General features: G+C 54.5%; 1 protein-coding gene across 6 annotated transcripts in view; it reads right to left on the minus strand.

The window, feature by feature from the left end:
- MSI1 (musashi RNA binding protein 1) overlaps nucleotides 1-18,508 on the minus strand; it is a 29,553-nt gene extending 11,045 nt beyond the window's left edge. For 2 of the 6 annotated variants that reach the window (XM_055237795.2, XM_055237793.2), the window contains exons 1-11: nucleotides 18,344-18,508; nucleotides 18,144-18,184; nucleotides 17,502-17,583; nucleotides 17,318-17,402; nucleotides 14,027-14,068; nucleotides 12,358-12,450; nucleotides 8,320-8,368; nucleotides 7,108-7,190; nucleotides 6,201-6,318; nucleotides 2,914-2,994; nucleotides 939-995 (exon numbers count right to left, since the gene is read on the minus strand). In XM_055237795.2, the coding sequence (XP_055093770.1) occupies nucleotides 939-995; nucleotides 2,914-2,994; nucleotides 6,201-6,318; nucleotides 7,108-7,190; nucleotides 8,320-8,368; nucleotides 12,358-12,450; nucleotides 14,027-14,068; nucleotides 17,318-17,402; nucleotides 17,502-17,583; nucleotides 18,144-18,184; nucleotides 18,344-18,402 (790 nt within the window). In that variant the 5' untranslated portion in view covers nucleotides 18,403-18,508. The remainder of the gene's footprint in view (nucleotides 1-938; nucleotides 996-2,913; nucleotides 2,995-6,200; nucleotides 6,319-7,107; nucleotides 7,191-8,319; nucleotides 8,369-12,357; nucleotides 12,451-14,026; nucleotides 14,069-17,317; nucleotides 17,403-17,501; nucleotides 17,584-18,143; nucleotides 18,185-18,343) is intronic. The other 4 variants (XM_055237797.2, XM_055237796.2, XR_010114974.1 and 1 more) reach the window with 2 other exon arrangements.
- Between the last annotated feature and the right edge of the window lie 207 nt (nucleotides 18,509-18,715).

Genomic DNA, 18,715 nt, shown 5'->3' on the forward strand with positions numbered 1-18,715 from the left:
TTTCAAAGAAGAGCCTCTGTCGCCTGCATCTCTAAGGTTCTCCTCCCCACCCGTTCCTTCACTCCAGGTTTCTCCTCTCCCCCATTTTGGGGGAACCCTGAGCACCCCTTGGAAGGAAGGTCTTATCTAAAGCAGGGTCCATGCTCACATCTTCCACACATGGCCAGGTTGAGGGGAGAGTCTGGGGGTGGGGCGGGGGAGAAGCAGGTTGGACAGAGAAACCCCGTGCAGCCCACCCCATGTGCTTGCAGTCTCCTCGGCTCAAGGCTGGCCCCGCAGCTGAGCTGGCTGGCCCGAGTGAAGGTTCCAGCCAGGAAACCAGCCCCCTGTCACCTTCACCCCACTTGTCCAGAAGTCACCAAAGGGCTGGATTCGGCCCTTGGCAATATTTCATTTGGCTCACAGTGTTTTAAACATTTAGAATCTGTTGCCAACATTGAAAAATAACGGAAAAATTCATACGAAAGCAAAAGCCAGGTTTCTGGCATCTCTGGAAAAACATGAGATCTGAGCATAGTGAGTCTGTATCCCCCGCCCGGCAAGAGTCGGCTGGCACCAAGGGCAGGTATGCCCACGCTGGTGTGCAGACGTCCCCACACAGCCCACTTTGCAATGAGTTTGAGACCCTGGCTTGTTCACTGCGGGATCCCAGAGCCTCCATGGAGCCTGGCACACGGGAGGTGCTAGATAAATATTTGCCAAATGGATGAATGAGTGACTTTGCCTCCATCTGCTTGGCTTGGCCCTATGCCCCACCCTTAAGGGCCATGTAGCCGCCCAGACTGGCCAGTGCCCAGGCACAGTCTGCTGTGTCCCCACAGCCGGAGGGCTGGCGGGCAGGAGAAAAGGATCCCGTTAGCTTTCCCCAGGAAGCTCCCTGGGCCCCTTCTCTTTCTCCCCATGTGGCCTGAGAGGTATACAAAATCCGAGCGACTGACCTGTAAGCTCGGGGAGGACTGGGGCGCTCGGGAGAGGGGTCCGCTCTACACGGAATTCTAAAATGAAACGTAAAACAGCTTAGGAAGAAGCAGGGGAGGCCCCTTGGACATGGCCCAGGGAGGACAAATGCACCCACAGGGACACTGGGTGAGGAGACAGGCCATGCACAGGACCCAAGAGCTGGGGAGGGGGAGAGCACAGTTCCCAGAAGGCAGGGGAGGGCAAGGAGACAGACACAGAGGAGAGACAGAGAGAGAGAGCAGAGTTGCCACCTATACCCTGGGCACGGGGCAGGGCTGGAGCTACAATTCCAGGTGTTTGTTTCCTTCTTTTCTGTTTCTTTTCTTTTCTTTTTCTTTTTTTCTCTCTTTTTTTTTTTTTTTTTTTTGAGATGGAGTCTCACTCTGTCGCCCAGTCTGGAGTGCAGTGGTGCGATCTCGGCTCACTGCAAGCTCCGCCTTCCAGGTTCACGCCATTCTCCTGCCTCAGCCTCCCAAGAAGCTGAGACTACAGGTGCCCGCCACCACGCCCGGATAATTTGTTGTATTTTTAGTAGAGACTGAGTTTCACCATATTAGCCAGGATGGTCTCGATCTCCTGACCTCGCGATCCGCCCATCTTGGCCTCCCAAAGCGCTGGGATTACAGGCGTGACCCACCACGCCCGGCCCTTTTTATTAAAAAAAAAAAAAAAAAAAAGATAGGGTCTCACTCTGCTGCCCAGGCTGGAATGCAGTGGCATGAACACAACTCACTACACACTCTACCTCCTGGGCTCAAGCGATCCTCCCACCTCAGCCTCCTGAGTAGCTAGCTGGGACCACAGGCGCACAACATCATGCCTGGCTAACTTGTAGAGACAAGGCCTCACTATGTTGCCCAGGCTGATCTCAAACTCATGGGCTCAAGCCATCCTCTCACCTCAGGCTCTTAAAGTGCTGGGATTACAGGCATGAGTCACCATGTCCAGCCTCGGGTGTCTCTAAAAGGCTTACAATTTGATTGTTACCAAAAACATCTCCCAGAATCCTCTTCTTCTCGTGTGTGTGTGTGTGTGTGTGTGTGTTGTGGGGGAGGCAGCTTGATGAAAAGCGACGGCCCTAGAATAGGTAGGTCAGGCTTGGGTTCAAGTCCCAGCTCTGCCACTTCCTAGTTGGCTCATCTTAGCTTGTCATTCTTCCTCTCTGAGCCTATGTCCTCATCTCTAAAATGAGGATAAGCATCCTTCCCCCATGAGATTATTGAGAGAATTAGGCAACGTCCCATACACAAAGTTCTCCAAGCTGAACAGCCCTGGGGGCAGAGGATGTAAGTGCTTAGGGGCCCTCCAAATACATAAGACCCCCAAGTAAATAAATAAATAAATAGCCTTGCAAAAGTTTGGTATTTCTTATTTCAAAGAAAACTGCATTGAATAGTCATCATGGGAAGTCCGGAACTTTGCTGGGCTTCCTGACATTGACTTTCAGGTCTAGTGTTATCTTTATGTTGGCTTATAAATGAGCGTGGTAATGATAATGCTTTTCAATTGGTTTTCAGCATTTAGGCTCTCAGCATAATACCTTATCTGGACTTGAAAGAGCTCAGCCTAGAGCCTGGCTGTTATAGGTGTCCGTGATGATGTAACCAACAATGGCCCTCGGAGAGGCCCCCACTACAAGCCCAATGCCCTCTCTGGTGGAAGTGGCAACCCTGGAGTCGGGTGGGGAGGAAAGACAGGCAGGAGGCAGGCAGAGGATGGCCTGGGAGAAAACAGTGCCATGCAGGGCCACGCTGGGAGCCCCTGTCCCCAGCTTCTGGGGAGGGGTTTGGGGGGATGGGTGGGGAGAGGCCCTCTTTCCTCAGACATGCCCTTCCTTCCAAGCCTCCAGCAAGCAGACCCCCAGCCATGCACCCCTAGACACCACCCTGAGAAGTCAGACTGCCCGGGAACCAGGGGCATGCTGGCAGCAGAGGGATACCGAGCAGGACTTACCGGGGAACTGGTAGGTGTAGCCAGGGGCGAGGCCTGTATAACTCCGGCTGGCGTAGGTTGTGGCTTGGAAACCAGGGTAACCTGATGGGGCAAGGGGGCAGTGTCAGATATCTCATCCACAGGGCGGATCCTGATGATGGAGAAGGAACTGGGCCACTCATGTCCCCTCACCTTCCTTTATCATGAATAATGGCTATACCCTCCAAATACCTTCTTCATACCAAGCCCTGTGCTGAGCACACTGCACACTATTATCCCGTTAAACTCGCCTTAGAGGTAGGTACTGTTAGGTGCCCCATTTTACAGACAGGAAACTGAGGCTCTGAAAGGTGACACTTTTTGGCTGAGAATAATCCAATGCTCTTTGAGCTCTGGCTCCTACTTCCCTCCTGTCCTCATCTCCTGCATGCTGCCCCTCCCTCCCTCTGCTCCAGTCACACTGGCTTCCTTGCTGTTTTTCAGCTTTGCCAAGCTCATTCCCACCTCAGGGCCTTTGCACATGGTGGTGCCTTTGTCTGGAGCACTCTTTCCAGATGACTGCATGCCTGAGTCCCTCTCATTGTGCAAGACTCCGAAACATCTTCCCATAGGCATCCTCCTTCCCATCAGCTACAATTTCTATCATGTCACCTTGGCTTTTCTTAGTACTGATGATCATTATCTGAACTTATATCATGATTTTTTTTCTTTTTTCTTTTTTAGAGACAGGATCTTGCTGTTTTGCCCAGGCTGGAGTGCACAGTGGTACAATCATAGGTCACTGCAACCTCAAACTTCTGGGCTCAAGTGATTCTCCTGCCCCAGCCTCCCCAGTAGCTGTGACTACAAGGTGTGTGCTACTATACCTGGCTAATTTTTAAATTTTTTTTAGAGATGGGGTCTTGCTATGTTGCCCAGGCTGGTCTCGAACTCCTAGCCTCAAGTGATCCTCCTGCCTTGGTCTGGAATTACAAGCCTGAGCCACCACACCTGGCCAGAAAGTACTCATGATTTCTTTAAGTGCTGATTTTCTGTCTTCTCAAAGAAAAATCAAATAGTTAGCAATAATGGTGTGATTAAGATTAAAATTCAGATCTGACTGGCTCCAAGCCTCTTAACCACCGATCTCACTATTTGTTAGATAATTTCTTTCTTTTTCCACTTTTTTTTTTTTTTTTTTTTTGAGATGGAGTTTTGCTCTTGTTCCACAGGCTGGAGTGCAATGGCGCGCTCTTGGCTCACTGCAACCTCTGCCTCCCGGGTTCAAGCGATTCTCCTGCCTAAGCCTCCCAAGGAGCTGGGATTACAGGCATGTGCCACCACCCTCAGCTAATTTTGTATTTTTAGTAGAGATAGGGTTTCTCCATGTTAGTCAGGCTGGTCTCGAACTCCCGACCTCAGGCGATCCACCTGCCTCAGCCTCCCAAAGTGCTGGGATTACAGGCGTGAGCCAAGGCGCCTAACCTCTTTTTCCACCTTTTAAATGAAGGGTGAAAACAGCTCATGAATCACCTTAGAAGAAAACTTTCTCAATGTTCTAAATAAAACAAGGTGAAAGAGACAGGACAACTAACTACAATACCTGATTCTAGCCTGGATCTTGTTCTGAAGGACAAAAATATTCTATAAAGAGCAGTACTGGGTCTGGCTGGGCATGGTGGCTCATGCCTACCACCACAACACTTTGGGAGCCTGAGGTGAGAGGATTGCTTGAGGCCAGGAGTTCAAGACCAGCTGGGCAACACAGTGAGACCCTGTCTCTACAAAAAAAAAAAAAAAAGAGCATTATTGGGTCAATTGATAAAATTGGAAAATAGAAAGTAGATTAGATAAAAATATTGTATCAATTATAAACTTAGGAAGTTGATAATTAAACTGTGGTTACGTGAAAGAATATCCCTAATCTTAGGAAGCATCAAAGGGTAAAGGGCCACAATGCATGTAACTAACCCTCAAATGATTCAGTGAAAAATCACAAGTCTGTGTGTATACATGTGTACATACATATTTGCAAACACACACACACGCACATATATACACATAGAGTAAAACTGATCAAGCAAAATGGGGCAAAATGTTAAGAACAGGTGAATCTGATAACAGGGTATAGGGATGTTCTTTGTACTGTTTTATTTTTGCAGCTCCTCTGAGTTTGGGATTACTTCCAAATAACATGTTAAAGAAAAAAGAAAAGCTTCAAGGAAGACTGTGCCCTATTTGGAGGCTGCTCGCCTCCCTGACTTCTGACCCTCTAGCCCATGCCGTGCCCCCTCCTCTGAATTCCCAGAGTACCTCTCTGTGTGCCACTCCCCCATGCCTGGCATAAAGACCCCCTTGTACTGTTCTCTTTCTGTGTGTACACACCTCATCTACCCAGGGAGCCTATGAGCTTCCTGGGGGCCAAACTCAGATTTACCACCCTCAGTCTTGGACCCAAAGCACAGCTGACTCCTGCTCAGCTTTCAAGGCTCATGGCAGCCTTCACCTCCTCCAGGAAGTCTCCCCAACCTCCAGGTGGGTTTAGGTGCCTCCTTGGGCCTCCCACAGCCTCCAGTCACTCTGTAGTGACAGTGCCCCTTTACTCTGTCTCCAACTTGAAGGAGAGCCCCATGAGAGTAGGTTCCGCTTCTCAGAAGTTGCTCAATAAATATTACTTGAATGAATAAGACCAGGCAGCCTTCCTTTTGCCCCTCCAAAGGCCTTTGGGCCTTTGCAAATGCTGTTCCCTCTGCCTGGAACACTTTTCCCCTTCCCGTCTCTCCAGCCTCCCCATCACTGGCTCCTACTCCACCCGCAGACTCAAATGTAACTTCTTTTCTCACTTCTCCAAGTCATGGTCAAGTTCCCCGTGACCACACTCCCTCGGCACCCTACACTTCTGCATCTGAAATCTATCTTCTTACTTGTTTTTCCTGCCAGATTGTAAAGCTCCAAAGAAAGTCATTGTGGCAGTCCTGGCATAATGTCTGACATATAGAGTTGCTCAATAACTGTGTACTGGATGGATGAATGGATGGAGGAATGGACAGATGGAGGGATGGATGGACGAGAGAGTGGACAGATTGACAGGACCAATGAATATGGTTGGATCTTTCTGCTGGCTACCACCAGAGGGCAGCACCCCCCAACCAAACCACCCCACCTTGGGTAGGACTGCCAGACCTGACGGATCCCTAGTCCCCACTCCTGCCCAATGACTCAGACAGGAGGAGGGCAGACCACAGAGGAGGTGCAACACCCACACAGCCCCTGCTAGCCCTGGGAGCAGTTCCGGCAGAAAGAAGCCGCAGGCGCAGGTTCGCGCATACCCAGCATGCCGATGCCCAGCATGAAGGCGTCCATGCCGTAGGGCATGACTCGAGACCTCCCCCGGGCTGAGCCCGTCGGCGACATCACCTCCTTTGGCTGAGCTTTCTTACATTCCACCTGCAATGAGACCTGGCGGTTAGTCTTTCCCACAGAGGTAGAGTCATTAGCCCTCTTGTTCCCTGGAAAGCCTCTTTATTAATTTTATTAATTTCACTGTCCAGCTGAAAACAATTTCATGGTTACCACTGATGGAGCACTCATTATGTGCTGGGGAGTGTGTAAACGGCTTTGCATGACATCGTTCGATGAATGCTTACACCAATACTATGATGGAGGAGCTTTTCCAGTCCCATTTGACAGATGCGGAAACTGAGGCTCAGAGAAGGGAGGTCATCTGCCCGATTAACTACCATGTGACACTGCCTCCCTGTCTAGGTTTTCAGGGGTTGGAAGAACTGGCTCTGCCTCCACTCACTCGAAGCCCCTCTGCCTGCTTTTAGAACCTCAGAGCTTCCCTGGCAGGCCCCACAAGGAGCCCGTCTTCTCTGTGCCTGCGCTCCATCCAATCCCAACTCACCATGTTTTTTTTGTTTTTGTTTTGTTTTGTTTGAGACGGAGTCTCACTCACTCTGTTGCCCAGGCTGGAGTGCAGTGGCACAATCTCAGCTCACTGCAACCTTCACCTCCCGGGTTCAAGCGATTCTCCTGCCTCAGCCTCCCGAGTAGCTGGGATTACAGGCACGCACCACCACGCCTGGCTAATTTTTGTATTTTTAGTAGAGACGGGGTTTCACTGTGTTGGCCAGTCTGGTCTTGAACTCCTGATCTCACATAATCTGCCCACCTCAGCCTTCCATAAAGTGCTGGGCTTACGGACGTGAGCCATTGCGCCCGGCCCCAACTCACCATTTTGTTGTTGATTTCATGAAAATGAATTTCACACACTTTCTCCACGATGTCCTCACTCTCAAACGTGACAAACCCGAACCCTAGAGGTTGGACAAAGGATGAAGGCAAGGTCAGAACCAGAGCGCAGGGTCAAAACTCAACCCCAGGTCATACCAATATTCCCGCTCCTCTCTCTCTGGCGAGTGAGAGTTAATGAAAGGCTCTGCTCACAGCCTGGAATCCTCTGAACTATCCACTGAGACAGGGTTTCAAGTCCCAGATTACAGATGAGGAAAATAAGGCTCAGATAAGTGAAGTAACTTGTCCAAGGTCACACAGCAAGTTAGAAAGTGGTAGAGCTGTGATGAGAATACACTCCACATGCTTTTTCTAGTCCTCAGGTGTTTTCCAAAGAGGGAAGAAGGAATACACATGCACACTCATTTAAACTTACACAAAGGTATACATGTCCAAACATACAAATGTACATAGACACACACACATTCACGCATGCACACACCTAGATACCTCCGTATCACACAGACTCTCAGGGCTGCTCTACACGTGCAGTTACCCTGACATACCAGATACAAACAGATATTTAGGCACAGATACCCCCTTATGCACAGATACAAATACACACACACACACACACACAGAGCACATACCCCACTCCCAAAATAGACTAAAAGTCCTGAAACAACTGAAGAAACAATCCCATCTCCTCCTGGGTGTGCCCCAGGGGCTGGAAAGGGATTTCTCAGAAGGTAAGGCCCTCGGGAGAAAAACAGCCAGGTGGCACACACGCACACAGTGTGGCCCAGACTATCACAGGTTCAGAGGCAATGGGGCTGGGGGCTGGGCAGGAGGTGACTGCCTGGGGCTATGGAGTCAGCCTGACCCTGGGCGGCCTGGCCTAAGCTCTGGTTACCAGGGACAAGGTAAGCCCGGGCAGAGGCAGACACCACTAGGGTGGGGGTAGCAGGCTCAGTGGGTTGCGGGGACTGGGAGGGGTGGGTACTCCTCTGTTCCTCTCATGTGTCTGCAATTCGGCAAGTTTCTAGCACAGGAAATGGTGGGACAAAAGCCTTCTGTAAGGCCAGGCCCGGGAGAGGACGCAGATCCTGGGGGATAGGATGTCAGGAGGCGAGATGAAAGGGCAGCTGTGACCTGCAGTCCCCTGGCTGACCACGGGGCCCAGCCTGGGAAGGGGGAGGGGGCCACACTCACCTCGGTGCCGGTTGGTGGTTTTGTCAAACATCAGCATGGCGTCGTCCACCTGAAACACAGCCCGCCATGGAGGACCCAGCAGATACCAGCGGAACCCACTACCACCAAGGAACAGGGGCTCTGGCAACCCACTGCCCTCTTGCCCACTCCAGGCTTGACCTTCAACCTGCTCCCTGCACAGGGGACAACTTTCCTTCTGCAACCCCACTGAAAACCCTTTTCAATCACCATCATCCCAGTGGACCAGCCTGCATTTATTAAGCTCCATCGTCCTCCCAACATTCCCTGCATGGTAAGATCCCCATGGTGTAGATAAGAAAACAGGCTCAGAGAGGTGAAGTTGCCTGCCCAAGATCAAACAGCAAGACCTTGACCAAGCTGGGGAGGCACAGAGAAGATACTAGAGAAGGAAATATGGGAGGGAGGAAAATGACAAGATGGGGAAGCAAAAGCCTCATCCCTTTCTGTAAAAGGCCAGGAGGACAGCAACCAGACTGGACTCCCCTCTCTGGCTACATATCTTTTCCTCTAATTGAGGTTTCCTTTTGCTAGAGGCTGTAATTAAAGCAAGTAGAGTTCAGTGCCTGGGCTGCTTTGCCTCCCACTGACTGGGGGAGGGGAAGGAGACTGGGGAATGGGGAGGATCTACATCATCCATCCTCTCCTGTTACTTCCTCTAGGTACCCCTTGGATATACGGTCACCAAAGGCCTTGGTGCCACCTTTCTTTTGTCTGCATCTGGTGCCTCCTCCTTGCCCTCTTTCTTAGCTAAGGTCTGAGTCACCTTTGGTATATAAATCAGGGGCTGCCTCTGATACCCAACCCAATCCTACTCCGGGCCCCAACCCTCCCCCAGATGAGCAGACATCCAAAGGATTAAAAAAACACACACACACACACAAAACTTTTCTCAAGCCATCAAGCCATGGGAAACCAGCCTCTTCCCTACTCTCCTTCCCTCTACTTCCAGGCCCATCATCCACCACCTTCTTTTTTTTGGAGACAGAGTCTCACTCTGTCACCCAGGCTGGAGTTCTGTGGCGAGATCTCAGCTAACTGCAGCCCCTGCCTCCCAGGTTTAAGCAATTCTCCTGCCTCAGCCTCCCGAGTAGCTGGGATTACAGGTGCATGCCACCACTCCTGGCTAATTTTTGTATTTTAGTAGAGACGGGGTTTCACCATGTTGGCCAGGCTGGTCTCGAACTCCTGGCCTCAAGTGATCCACCTGCCTCAGCTTCCCAAAGTGCTGGGATTACAGGCGTGAGCCACCACGCCTGACCCCATCATCCACCTTCTAAAGGCCCTCCCCTGCCTCATTAAAGACCCTGAACTACAGTGATCCTTCAGCTCTCCTTAGGCATCAAGCTACAGTGGGCCTCTGACTGCCTCTGGGAGAACCAGGACCCCACTGAGCTAGGAGGCAACAAGGTCCCTGGAGAATCTCATGACATCTCTCTTCTCAGAGAGCTGCCTGTACTGGGGCCCATGCAGCAGAGTGGCACTCTCACTCCCATCCTATGGACCCACTCTGAGTCCCAATCCCAAATCAGCTGGACCACCCGAATGGGACAATCATTTCAGGTTCAGCACATCTTCCCCACCCCTCACTTAACCAATGAAAAACAGAAACTCAGAAAGGATTGTGATCAAAGCACAGGCTTTGGGTAGGACGGGCCTGAGTTGGAATCCTGGATCCTGCATTTGCTGGTTGGGTAACCTTGGGCAGGTGACTTGATGTTTCTCTGGCTTTTGGTTCCTCATCTGTGAAACAGGCATAACAGTATCTATCTCACAGGTTGAAGTTAAATGAAAGACACCTTTTTTTTTTTTTTTGAAAAGGGTTCTCGCTATATTGCCTAGGCTAGTCTTGAACTCCCAGGCTCAAACAATCCTCCCATCTCACCCTCCTTAGTAGCTGGGACTGCAGGTGTGCACCACCGAGCCTGGCTATGAGAGGATTTAGTGAGACAGTGCATGTAACACTCTTAACTCACAGCACCCGGGATACAGTAAGTGCCTAATAAATAATAGCTATTATTGTTATCTTTACAAGGGAAGGACTTGCCCATAGTTACACGGGGGGTATGTGGCAAAGCTGGGGAGAGAGCAGCCAGATACTACTGGCTTGAAGGTTGCATGAGGACAGCGTCTGTGTCATTTAGGGCCATGACCACCATCCTGCTGAGCACCTTGACTGGAGCTCAATCATTTTTTGAATGAATGAATGAATGAATGAACGAACCAGCCACACCCTCCCCCCAATCCTACAGCTCGGAGTCCTTGCCTGACCCACAAATGGCTTCAGCCCAAATCCACAACTTTTCACACCTTCCTCCACCCAACCCTGCAAGGAAGGCCACCATCCCTGGCCCCACTGCACCCTTCAACCTGGGCCTTGGCTGGAGAGGCCCCTAGTGGGACGGTGGGGTTGAGGCCAGGGCAGGGGGCAAGGAAGATGGCTGGGGGTCCAGGTTACCCCCACCGGTGTCCCCTCCTGGGGCCAGCTGAGGGGAGGGAAGCTCCCGGCCCAGTGTCCTTAATAGGCTTTGGTCTCCATGGGAACCCGAGGGCAGGGGGGATCGGGCGGGGGGAGGGGAGGCGGCCGAGGCCTGCTGACCAGTGGGAGCCAAGCCGCCAAGTTCGGCGGCCGCTAAGCCTGAGTGGCAGCCATGGCGGCTGACCATTGTTCCCCCCTCGGCGGCGGCCCCTCAATCCGGGCGGGGGGCCCCCCGCCGCGGGGCCCTTGGCATTCCCGGCTGTCCCCCTCGCTCCCTGGCAGCCTATTCTCCGGCTCCCCCTGGCCTCCCCGGGCCGGTTTCACATGCCAACGCCGATTTAGGCCCGAACAAAAGACGCGGCCGCTGACGGCTTCTCCTGGGGCCCGGTTGCCATGGCAACGCCGGCCCCGGGGGCAGGCGGCCTCCAATCACAGCTGCTGGATCAGATTAGTGCGAGCTCTAATGCTCCGCGCTCAGACACAAAGACACCCTGCCGCAGCCGAGCCGGGCCTGCTGCTTCCCAGGAGCGCCCTACCCTCTGGGGCCCGGGCCCGCCCGACCTGCCCTCCGTCCCGGACCCAGGTGCCCACCGAGGCACGAAAGCCAAGGCCTCTGGTCCCCCACACCACCAGCCTCAGCTGGCCAGGGGACACCTCCCCCCCACACACAATCCCAGGCCCATTTCCCAGGCCACGTCCCCCTTCGCTTGCCTGGGGGTGACTCGAAGTGTCTTGATGGGAAAGTAGAGACCCAGCCTCTCGCCTGTCTCACCTAAAAGAAGAAAGACCAGGGACCCCGGCCCCAAGCAAAACAACCCTCTTTCCCTCCTAGACGTCAAACCTACGCCCCTCTCTGCCATCTCCCCATGGGACCCCAAAGTTCACATTCTCCACCTTTCAGAGGACACCCTATTGTTGGATGTCGCCACAACATCTACCTCTTCAGAGGCCCAGAAATTAAAGCTCCATGCCCCTTATAGCTCACAGCCAATCCTCTGGGCTTGATCAGGAATTGGGGGGGTGCTCTCATCAGTTCCCCCCAATACCCAGGGGACCAGCAGCCCCCCAGCTCCTGCTCCAAGCTCCCCACCTGTGCAAATAGGGTGCCGAGTGCAATTGGGAGTCATATTTATTGCCTCCTTATCATCCTCGCCTGGAAGGAGTGGGGAAAGGTTCAATAGCCCGTGGCCTGGACAGGTGCAAACTCCCAGGGGGCCACGGGGTGACTTGATTGAACTGGCTGCGGCAGCACTGCCTCCCTTGTGAGAATGAAGACAAGTAAGAGAAAAATACAGTGGAAGGGCAACAACAGGGCCAGCTACTGTGTGGCTTCTCTGTCCCTAGGGATATCCTGAGTCTGAAGCTCACAGATGAGCCAGGAGGCTGCAAGGTAGATTGGCCTGGTCTCCCCCCACAGCAGGATCCAGCCCCACTCTCATCTTTCGCAGGAATTGAATGACCTGGCTGGATTCGGCTTGCTAGTGCCCCATTCTACAGCGTGTTCACAGCCCCAGCAGCGAGCGCCCCCAGTTTAAACCCACCTTCCCAAACTGCTCAAAATATTGCTTCACATCCTCCACCGTGGTGTTCACCGACAGCCCCCCCACAAAGATCTTCTTCGTTCGAGTCACCATCTGTTAGGGGAGGGAATGAGAAAGTGGGCATCTGAGTCCTGTGGCCTACCGCCACCAGCAGGGGCTCGAGCCCCCCTGCCAGGATGCCAGCTGACAAGCTCTCTGTGGCCCCAGCCTCTTGAAAGGCCCTCCCTCAAGCTCCCTCTTGGACCCCCGCCTCTAGGCCTGTCATGGGCAGCTGTGCACCCACACCCTGGCTGGCTCGAGTATGCCTCCTTCCTGCCTCCTTCCCTAGGGACTATGTCCAGAAAATGCCTTCCCTAAGGACTAACACAGGGAAGGGGGCAGGCCAGTGACCCAGACCCACAGCCTAACTCTAAGACCCCACTGACCCTCCTGGGAGATCCCCCAAGGTCCATCACAGAGTCTCCCTGAACTCAATGACGACATTTTCCTCATCAGCCTCCTCCCAACACAACCTCTGGCAGCCCCGTGGCCCCAGCCCTGTTTTAGGAAGAGCACATGGTCCTAATTACCCCAGGAGCACATGGCTAATCCGCTGCAATTCCCAGCCCCATCCTAACACTAAAGCACCTTCTGTCACCAAACTGCTTAATGGAATTAACCCAATTCCGACCATGTGCTCCCTGGTGCGGCTTCCTTCGAATACCTGCTCCATAATTGCTTTCAGGCCCTCTACTGGACCCTTCTAGAGATGCCCCTTTCCTGTCTCCCAAAACTCTTCCTCTCCTTCAGCCCTGGCAGGAGTTGGGGGCCTTGATGGAATTCACTGGCCCGGAATCTTAAAGAGCTCTAGTTCCACCTGGCAATGCAGGAAACCGAGCTCTCCTGGAGAGGGACCTCGTCCTAGGACCCATGATAAGTCAGTAAACTCAGGGGTCCTGACCCCATGTTCTGCAATCAGTCTCTCCTTCTGTCCTCTATATTCAATTGCTTCAAAAGGAAGACCTGGCTAGTTGCTCTGAGGCCTGGAATAGACTCTTAGGCCCCTGCCCTGCACCAAAAGTTTTTTGAGTGTTGTATCGCTCAACTGCTCAGAAATCCATTTTCTGCGCACCTTGCCCCTCTCACCGGGAGAACTCGCCAGAGCAGCAGGGTAAGAGAGCATTGAGAAAGCAGCCACAGACATCTAAACTGAAAGACAACAGGTGACAGAGTCTGTGGTCCCCTCTGCCTCTGCAAAGGGTGACTGGGGGGACCCAAGGGCAGCTCCCTAGCCTGCCTGTAGCACGGCCTTAGGGTCTAAGTCTGTCCTGTACTTCACTTCCAGAGGCCTGGGCGTCAAGGCTGTGGTCTATGATGTTGGAATTAGACTCAGGCTCCAAACTCTACTGGGTTCAAATACAGGACGATGAATCCTCTGAGTAGCTCCCCTTTCTCCCAACACACACAAGCCCCTCTCCAGTCCACCCCAGAGCCCACATGGAAAGACGTGTAGTGTCTTCAGGCCACAGAGCAAGGACGTCAAGAATCCCCTCTTCCCAGCCCAGCCCATTCCACAAACACTCCAAGCAGATGTTCCAGAAGCATCTTCCAGAGCAGGAAATACTGGGAAAAAACACTGCCCAGCATTGCCCATAATAAGAGAGCTCCTCCCAGACATAGACACACCTACCTTGGGCTGTGCTCGTCGAGGGAAGGCCACCTTGGGGTCAATCTACAAGAAAAGGGAGAGGTAGAAGGGGTCTTGGTTATCGCATTTTTAGAAGAGTGACCACACAGCCTTCAGCCCTCAGTACCTCTCTCCTCCCAGGACACAAAGGTGACAGAAATCACAAAAGCCTCTAGGAGGAGAGAAAAGTGGTTAAGCATTTATTTTTATTTTTTTTCAGACAGAGTCTCACTCTTTCGCCCAGGCTGGAGTGCAGTGGCACAATCTCGGCTCACTGCAACCTCTGCCTCTCGGGTTCAAGTGATTCTCCTGCCTCAGCCTCCCTAGTAGCTGGGATTACAGGTGTGCACCACCACATCCAGCTAATTTTTGTATTTTTAGTAGAGACGGGGTTTCACCATGTTGGCCAGGCTGGTTTCAAACTCCTGACCTCAGGTGAGCCGCCCGCCTCAGCCTTCCAAAGTGCTGGGATTACAGGCATGAGCCACCACACCCAGCCAGTTAAGCATTTAGACCCTAACGTCCCACTGCTGGGTTCAAATCCCATTTGCACTGCTTCCCAGCTGTGAGACCATGGACAAGTTATTTCCCCTCTTTGAACATCAGGGTCAAGTTCACCTGCAAAATGGGCAAATAATAACACCCACCTCAAAGGGTCATCAGCAGATTATTGGAGATAATGCATACAAAGCACTTGGCATGGTGTCTAGCTCACAGCAAAAACAAAAACAAGAAAATGTAAGCTGTCTTATTCCTTCAAGTATCAGGTAAATTGAGGGCCTTCCTTGCGTAACTGACTTCACACAGATGACCTATCTAGGTAAGGTATGCAATTCAGGCTTTGGAAACCCTGCAAATGGGAATACTCTTTGTCTGCAAAAGGCCACAAGCTGAGAGTTCATAACCATCAGGAGTAGGCTCAGTTCTGTTTTCCCAGTACTATCAACATCAAACAGCTCTCCTTGAGGCTGTGAGCAAACAGCTCCCTGATAATGCAGCTAGGCTTGGGGCAAGGAAGAGTGCAGTCTTCGGTGATGTGAAAGGGCATGGGACTTGACTTAGAAACTCTGGGCCTCTTGCCAAGCCTGTGATCTTGGTAATGCACTGGAACTCTCTGAGCCTCAGTTCCTTCATCTGCAAAGTGGGGACAATCACACCCGCTTTTCCCAGGGGCAGCTGCGGGGAATCAGATGAGATAACGCGGGTGAAAGCGGCCCTTTGTGAACTGCCTTTCATTGCACAAACAAAGGTGCTATTACCAGCAGGCCACCTTTGCCCTTGGCTGTGAACAACCAGAGGGAAAAATCAAGATGCATCTGGGTGTACTCCTGGGTACTATAGCTGTTTGACAAACAGCAAAAGACAGGGCATGAGACGCTGTGATCCATGCAGGGCCTACGGGGCCAGGTCAGGCCAGAGCTTTTTGACACCCACATGGGTGGATGTCATTCATAAGTTCACCAGCCAATCGCAGGGAAGATCTATCTTTTCCCAAAGTTCCTTCTGTTCAAAACTCAGCCTCGTTCTAGGCAGCTGGCTCTGGCTTCTCTCTGAATGGCACAGACCAGGAACTAGCCTCCTACAGGCTCCCCCACTGGAATCTGTCCACAGAGAGGGAACCTCCAAAATCCACACTAGGGCAATGCCTCCTCTCCTGCCAAGTCCCACTGGGCTCCAGGGAAAAATCACAACTGCCCATTTCTCCCGCCTGAAGTTTCAATTCCACACCTCCACGGACATGTCCATCCTTCTATTTCTCCCAGAAGCAGCCGCCCCAGCCACCAGAGCACCACACACAGTCCCCCTACACAGACCCCGATGGGGAGATGGTACCCAAGCCACACTCCCACAGACCCACGCACACCCCATCCCTGACACACCCCACCTCCACTGTGACTCACAGCTGGCAACATAAATAAAACCCAACAAGTAAATAAAAGGTGAAAGTCAGAACTCAAAATAGACTCCCCACAGTAAACCTCCCTCCCACCCCCTTTCCCAGGCTGGAGGACGCCAAACACAGACAAAGCCCTGGCCCTTTTCGGCCCCATCTCCTAAGGATACTCATCTCACCCTCCTTCCTCCCTCATTCTCTTCCCCTTTATCAATCTTCCACTCCTCCATCCCCCAGCCCCTAAATCTCAGCTTCCTCAGCACTGCAGAAGCCATCAGTGCATTCTGAGGACAGGGGATGGTAGCAGAACAGGCAGCTTGATGGCAGATAATCACCAAAAACAATAGGCCACTGTCTCTCCATTTCCAGGCTTGGGTCACTCAGGCTGCGCCAAGAAGATCCTTTCAGAGCCGGCAAAGTTGAGGCCTGGCCTCATTTGCTCATTACTGCGAGCGGGAGCGGGAGCCACTGGGCAGAGATAACAGGAGCTGGGGACAGGCGGTAATTTGACAAATTCTTGGGCACAAGCAGCTATTGTTGCAGGTAAACAGGAGCCAGGGACTGACCCAAGCAGAGAGGCCCAAGGCTGGGGGACAGCCGGGAAGCATGGAGAGAAGACATCCACACTATCCCTGCCCCCGGCAGACAGACACCCCCATCACATGGGGGTAACCCCCTCCTCTGACTTTTCTCCTTTTCCATCTGCCCTGGAGCCAGCGCCCCCTGCAGGGTCTAAGACACGAAGGAGCTGTGGGACAACAGCAAAATGTTCCATGAGTTTGAATGCCAACCAAGCAGCTTCTCCTAAGATCTAGTCTTCCGAAGGGTCATTTCCAGGCAAGCTAGAGCCCTTCTCATAAATCCCCTCCGTGGGCAAAGCAGGTCCCTGTCTTCCACACAAAGCAAGGAGCTCATTGACCAAAGTCGGGGGAGGAGGGAAGGAGAGAGGGAGGGGGCTTCAAGGGATGCTTTGCCATTGGTCTGGATGAAGAGGGGGTGTTGCAGAGCCAAATACTAGTTAGAGTTCACAGAAGCCACCGGGTGGGTCAGTGCTACCCTGACTCACCCAATTTGGGCTGGGGGAGGGACCTAGCCCCACCCCAAGCTCTGCTCTGAGGCATCATGATTAGTACTTCTAGGGAGAGGGTGGTGGCTGCCTCTCCCCTTACCAGGACTAGGGGAGGGGGGACGTAGCATCTCATGGCAGGCCAGGGATTTTTCTCCTCCCTCTCCCCCCGCAACTCTAGTGACAAAGTTTCAGAGCATGGCAGCCCTCTTACTCAGAAAAACTCCCTCCTTCCTCACGGACCCCGTCCAGCTGTCCCTGGGGAGAGTCCTGACCCTCTCCTCCGGCAGCCTCCCTCTCCCGAAGGACCCCCGAAGCCCCGAGGGCCACTCACTGTTTTGGAGTCGAGCTCGTGCCGCGATTGCGCCAGCACTTTATCCACCCCCGCCTGGTCCATGAAAGTGACGAAGCCGAAACCCCTGCGCGCCGTAGTGAGGGAGAGGCAGATGGTTACAAGGCAGTGAGTGGCGGGTGGAGGGGGGCGAGCCGGGAGCAGGAGGAGGGGGTGAGGGGCTCACCTGGATCTCTTGGTCAGGGGGTCCCGCATCACCAGACACTCCTTCACCTCCCCGAACTGGCCGAAGTATTCGCGCAGCCCTTCTGTAACCACACACCCGCCTTCGGACCAGCCCGGGCCCCGGGCCCTTCCCCCCTCCCCCGTCCTTTGCCCCCGGTGACCCCGGAGCGGCCCGGCCGCCCCCGCGCCAAGCTGCCCGCGCGCTCTGCACTGTCGCCGCCCCCCACCGCCCTCGCCCCGTTCCCGCTGAGCCTCCTGGCGCCCACCGGGGCCCCGGGAAGCCGAGGGCCGAGCTGGGCTGGAGGGGGGACGGCTCTGGCCGGGTTCCCGCCGCTCCGGGAGCAGCCTCACAAAAGTTTGAGCCGCAGGTGCGAGCAGAGTTGGCGCTGCCGCCGGCGGGTCCCGGGGGCCCAGCCCACCCCCCGATACCCCCTGAACCCCTCATCTGCTCCCCTCCACCCGCTGGGCCGGGTGCGCTCGCGGATCGCCCTGCGCTCTCGGGGTCTCTGGGCGGGGCGCGAAAGAGGGCGCGAGGGCGCCCGGGGTCAGAGGGGCGCAGGGCCGGGCTGGGGTGTCCGGGTCCGGGGCGCCGGGGGGTCCGGGGTGCCCTGCCGGACCGGCGGGCGCTCCCGGGCTCGCTCACCCTGCGTAGTCTGCCAACTGAGTCCCCCGATGAACATCTTGCTGCGGGAGGAGGAGAGACACAAAGGGCCCGCGTGAGCGCCGGGCGCCAGGGCGCAGGGGGCGCGGGCCCGGGCCCCGGGGAGGCCCGGCCCGACCCGGATCGGCCATGTTGGCGGGGCCAGGGCGGGCGCGGGCCAAGCAGGCCGGGCCGGGCCGTACCAGGGGTCGTGCGGCGAGTCCGGGGAGGCGAGGCCGGGCTGGGGCGCGTCAGTCTCCATCGGGAGCCGCGGGCGGCGCGGGCAGCGGAGCGGCGGCGGCGGCGGCGGCGGCGGCGCTCGGCGCGGGGCAGATGAGGAGCGCGGCGAAGGGGGCCGGACGGACAGGCCATGCTGCCCCCTCCCCCGACCCCGCTCGGGCGGGCGGGCGGGGACGGCCGAGGGGAGGGCCCGCCGGGGGCCGACCTGCCGGCTCCTCCCCCCGCCGCCCTGCGCGCATAAAGCCCCGCGCTCGCCCGCGCGCCCGGGCGCCCGCGGAGGCGGCGGCGGCGCCGGGACCCCCCTTCCTGCGGGGCTCCCGGGTCTCCGGGGCCGA

This window comes from Symphalangus syndactylus, chromosome 13, assembly GCF_028878055.3.
Source record: "Symphalangus syndactylus isolate Jambi chromosome 13, NHGRI_mSymSyn1-v2.1_pri, whole genome shotgun sequence".
Taxonomy (NCBI): Eukaryota; Metazoa; Chordata; class Mammalia; order Primates; family Hylobatidae; genus Symphalangus; species Symphalangus syndactylus.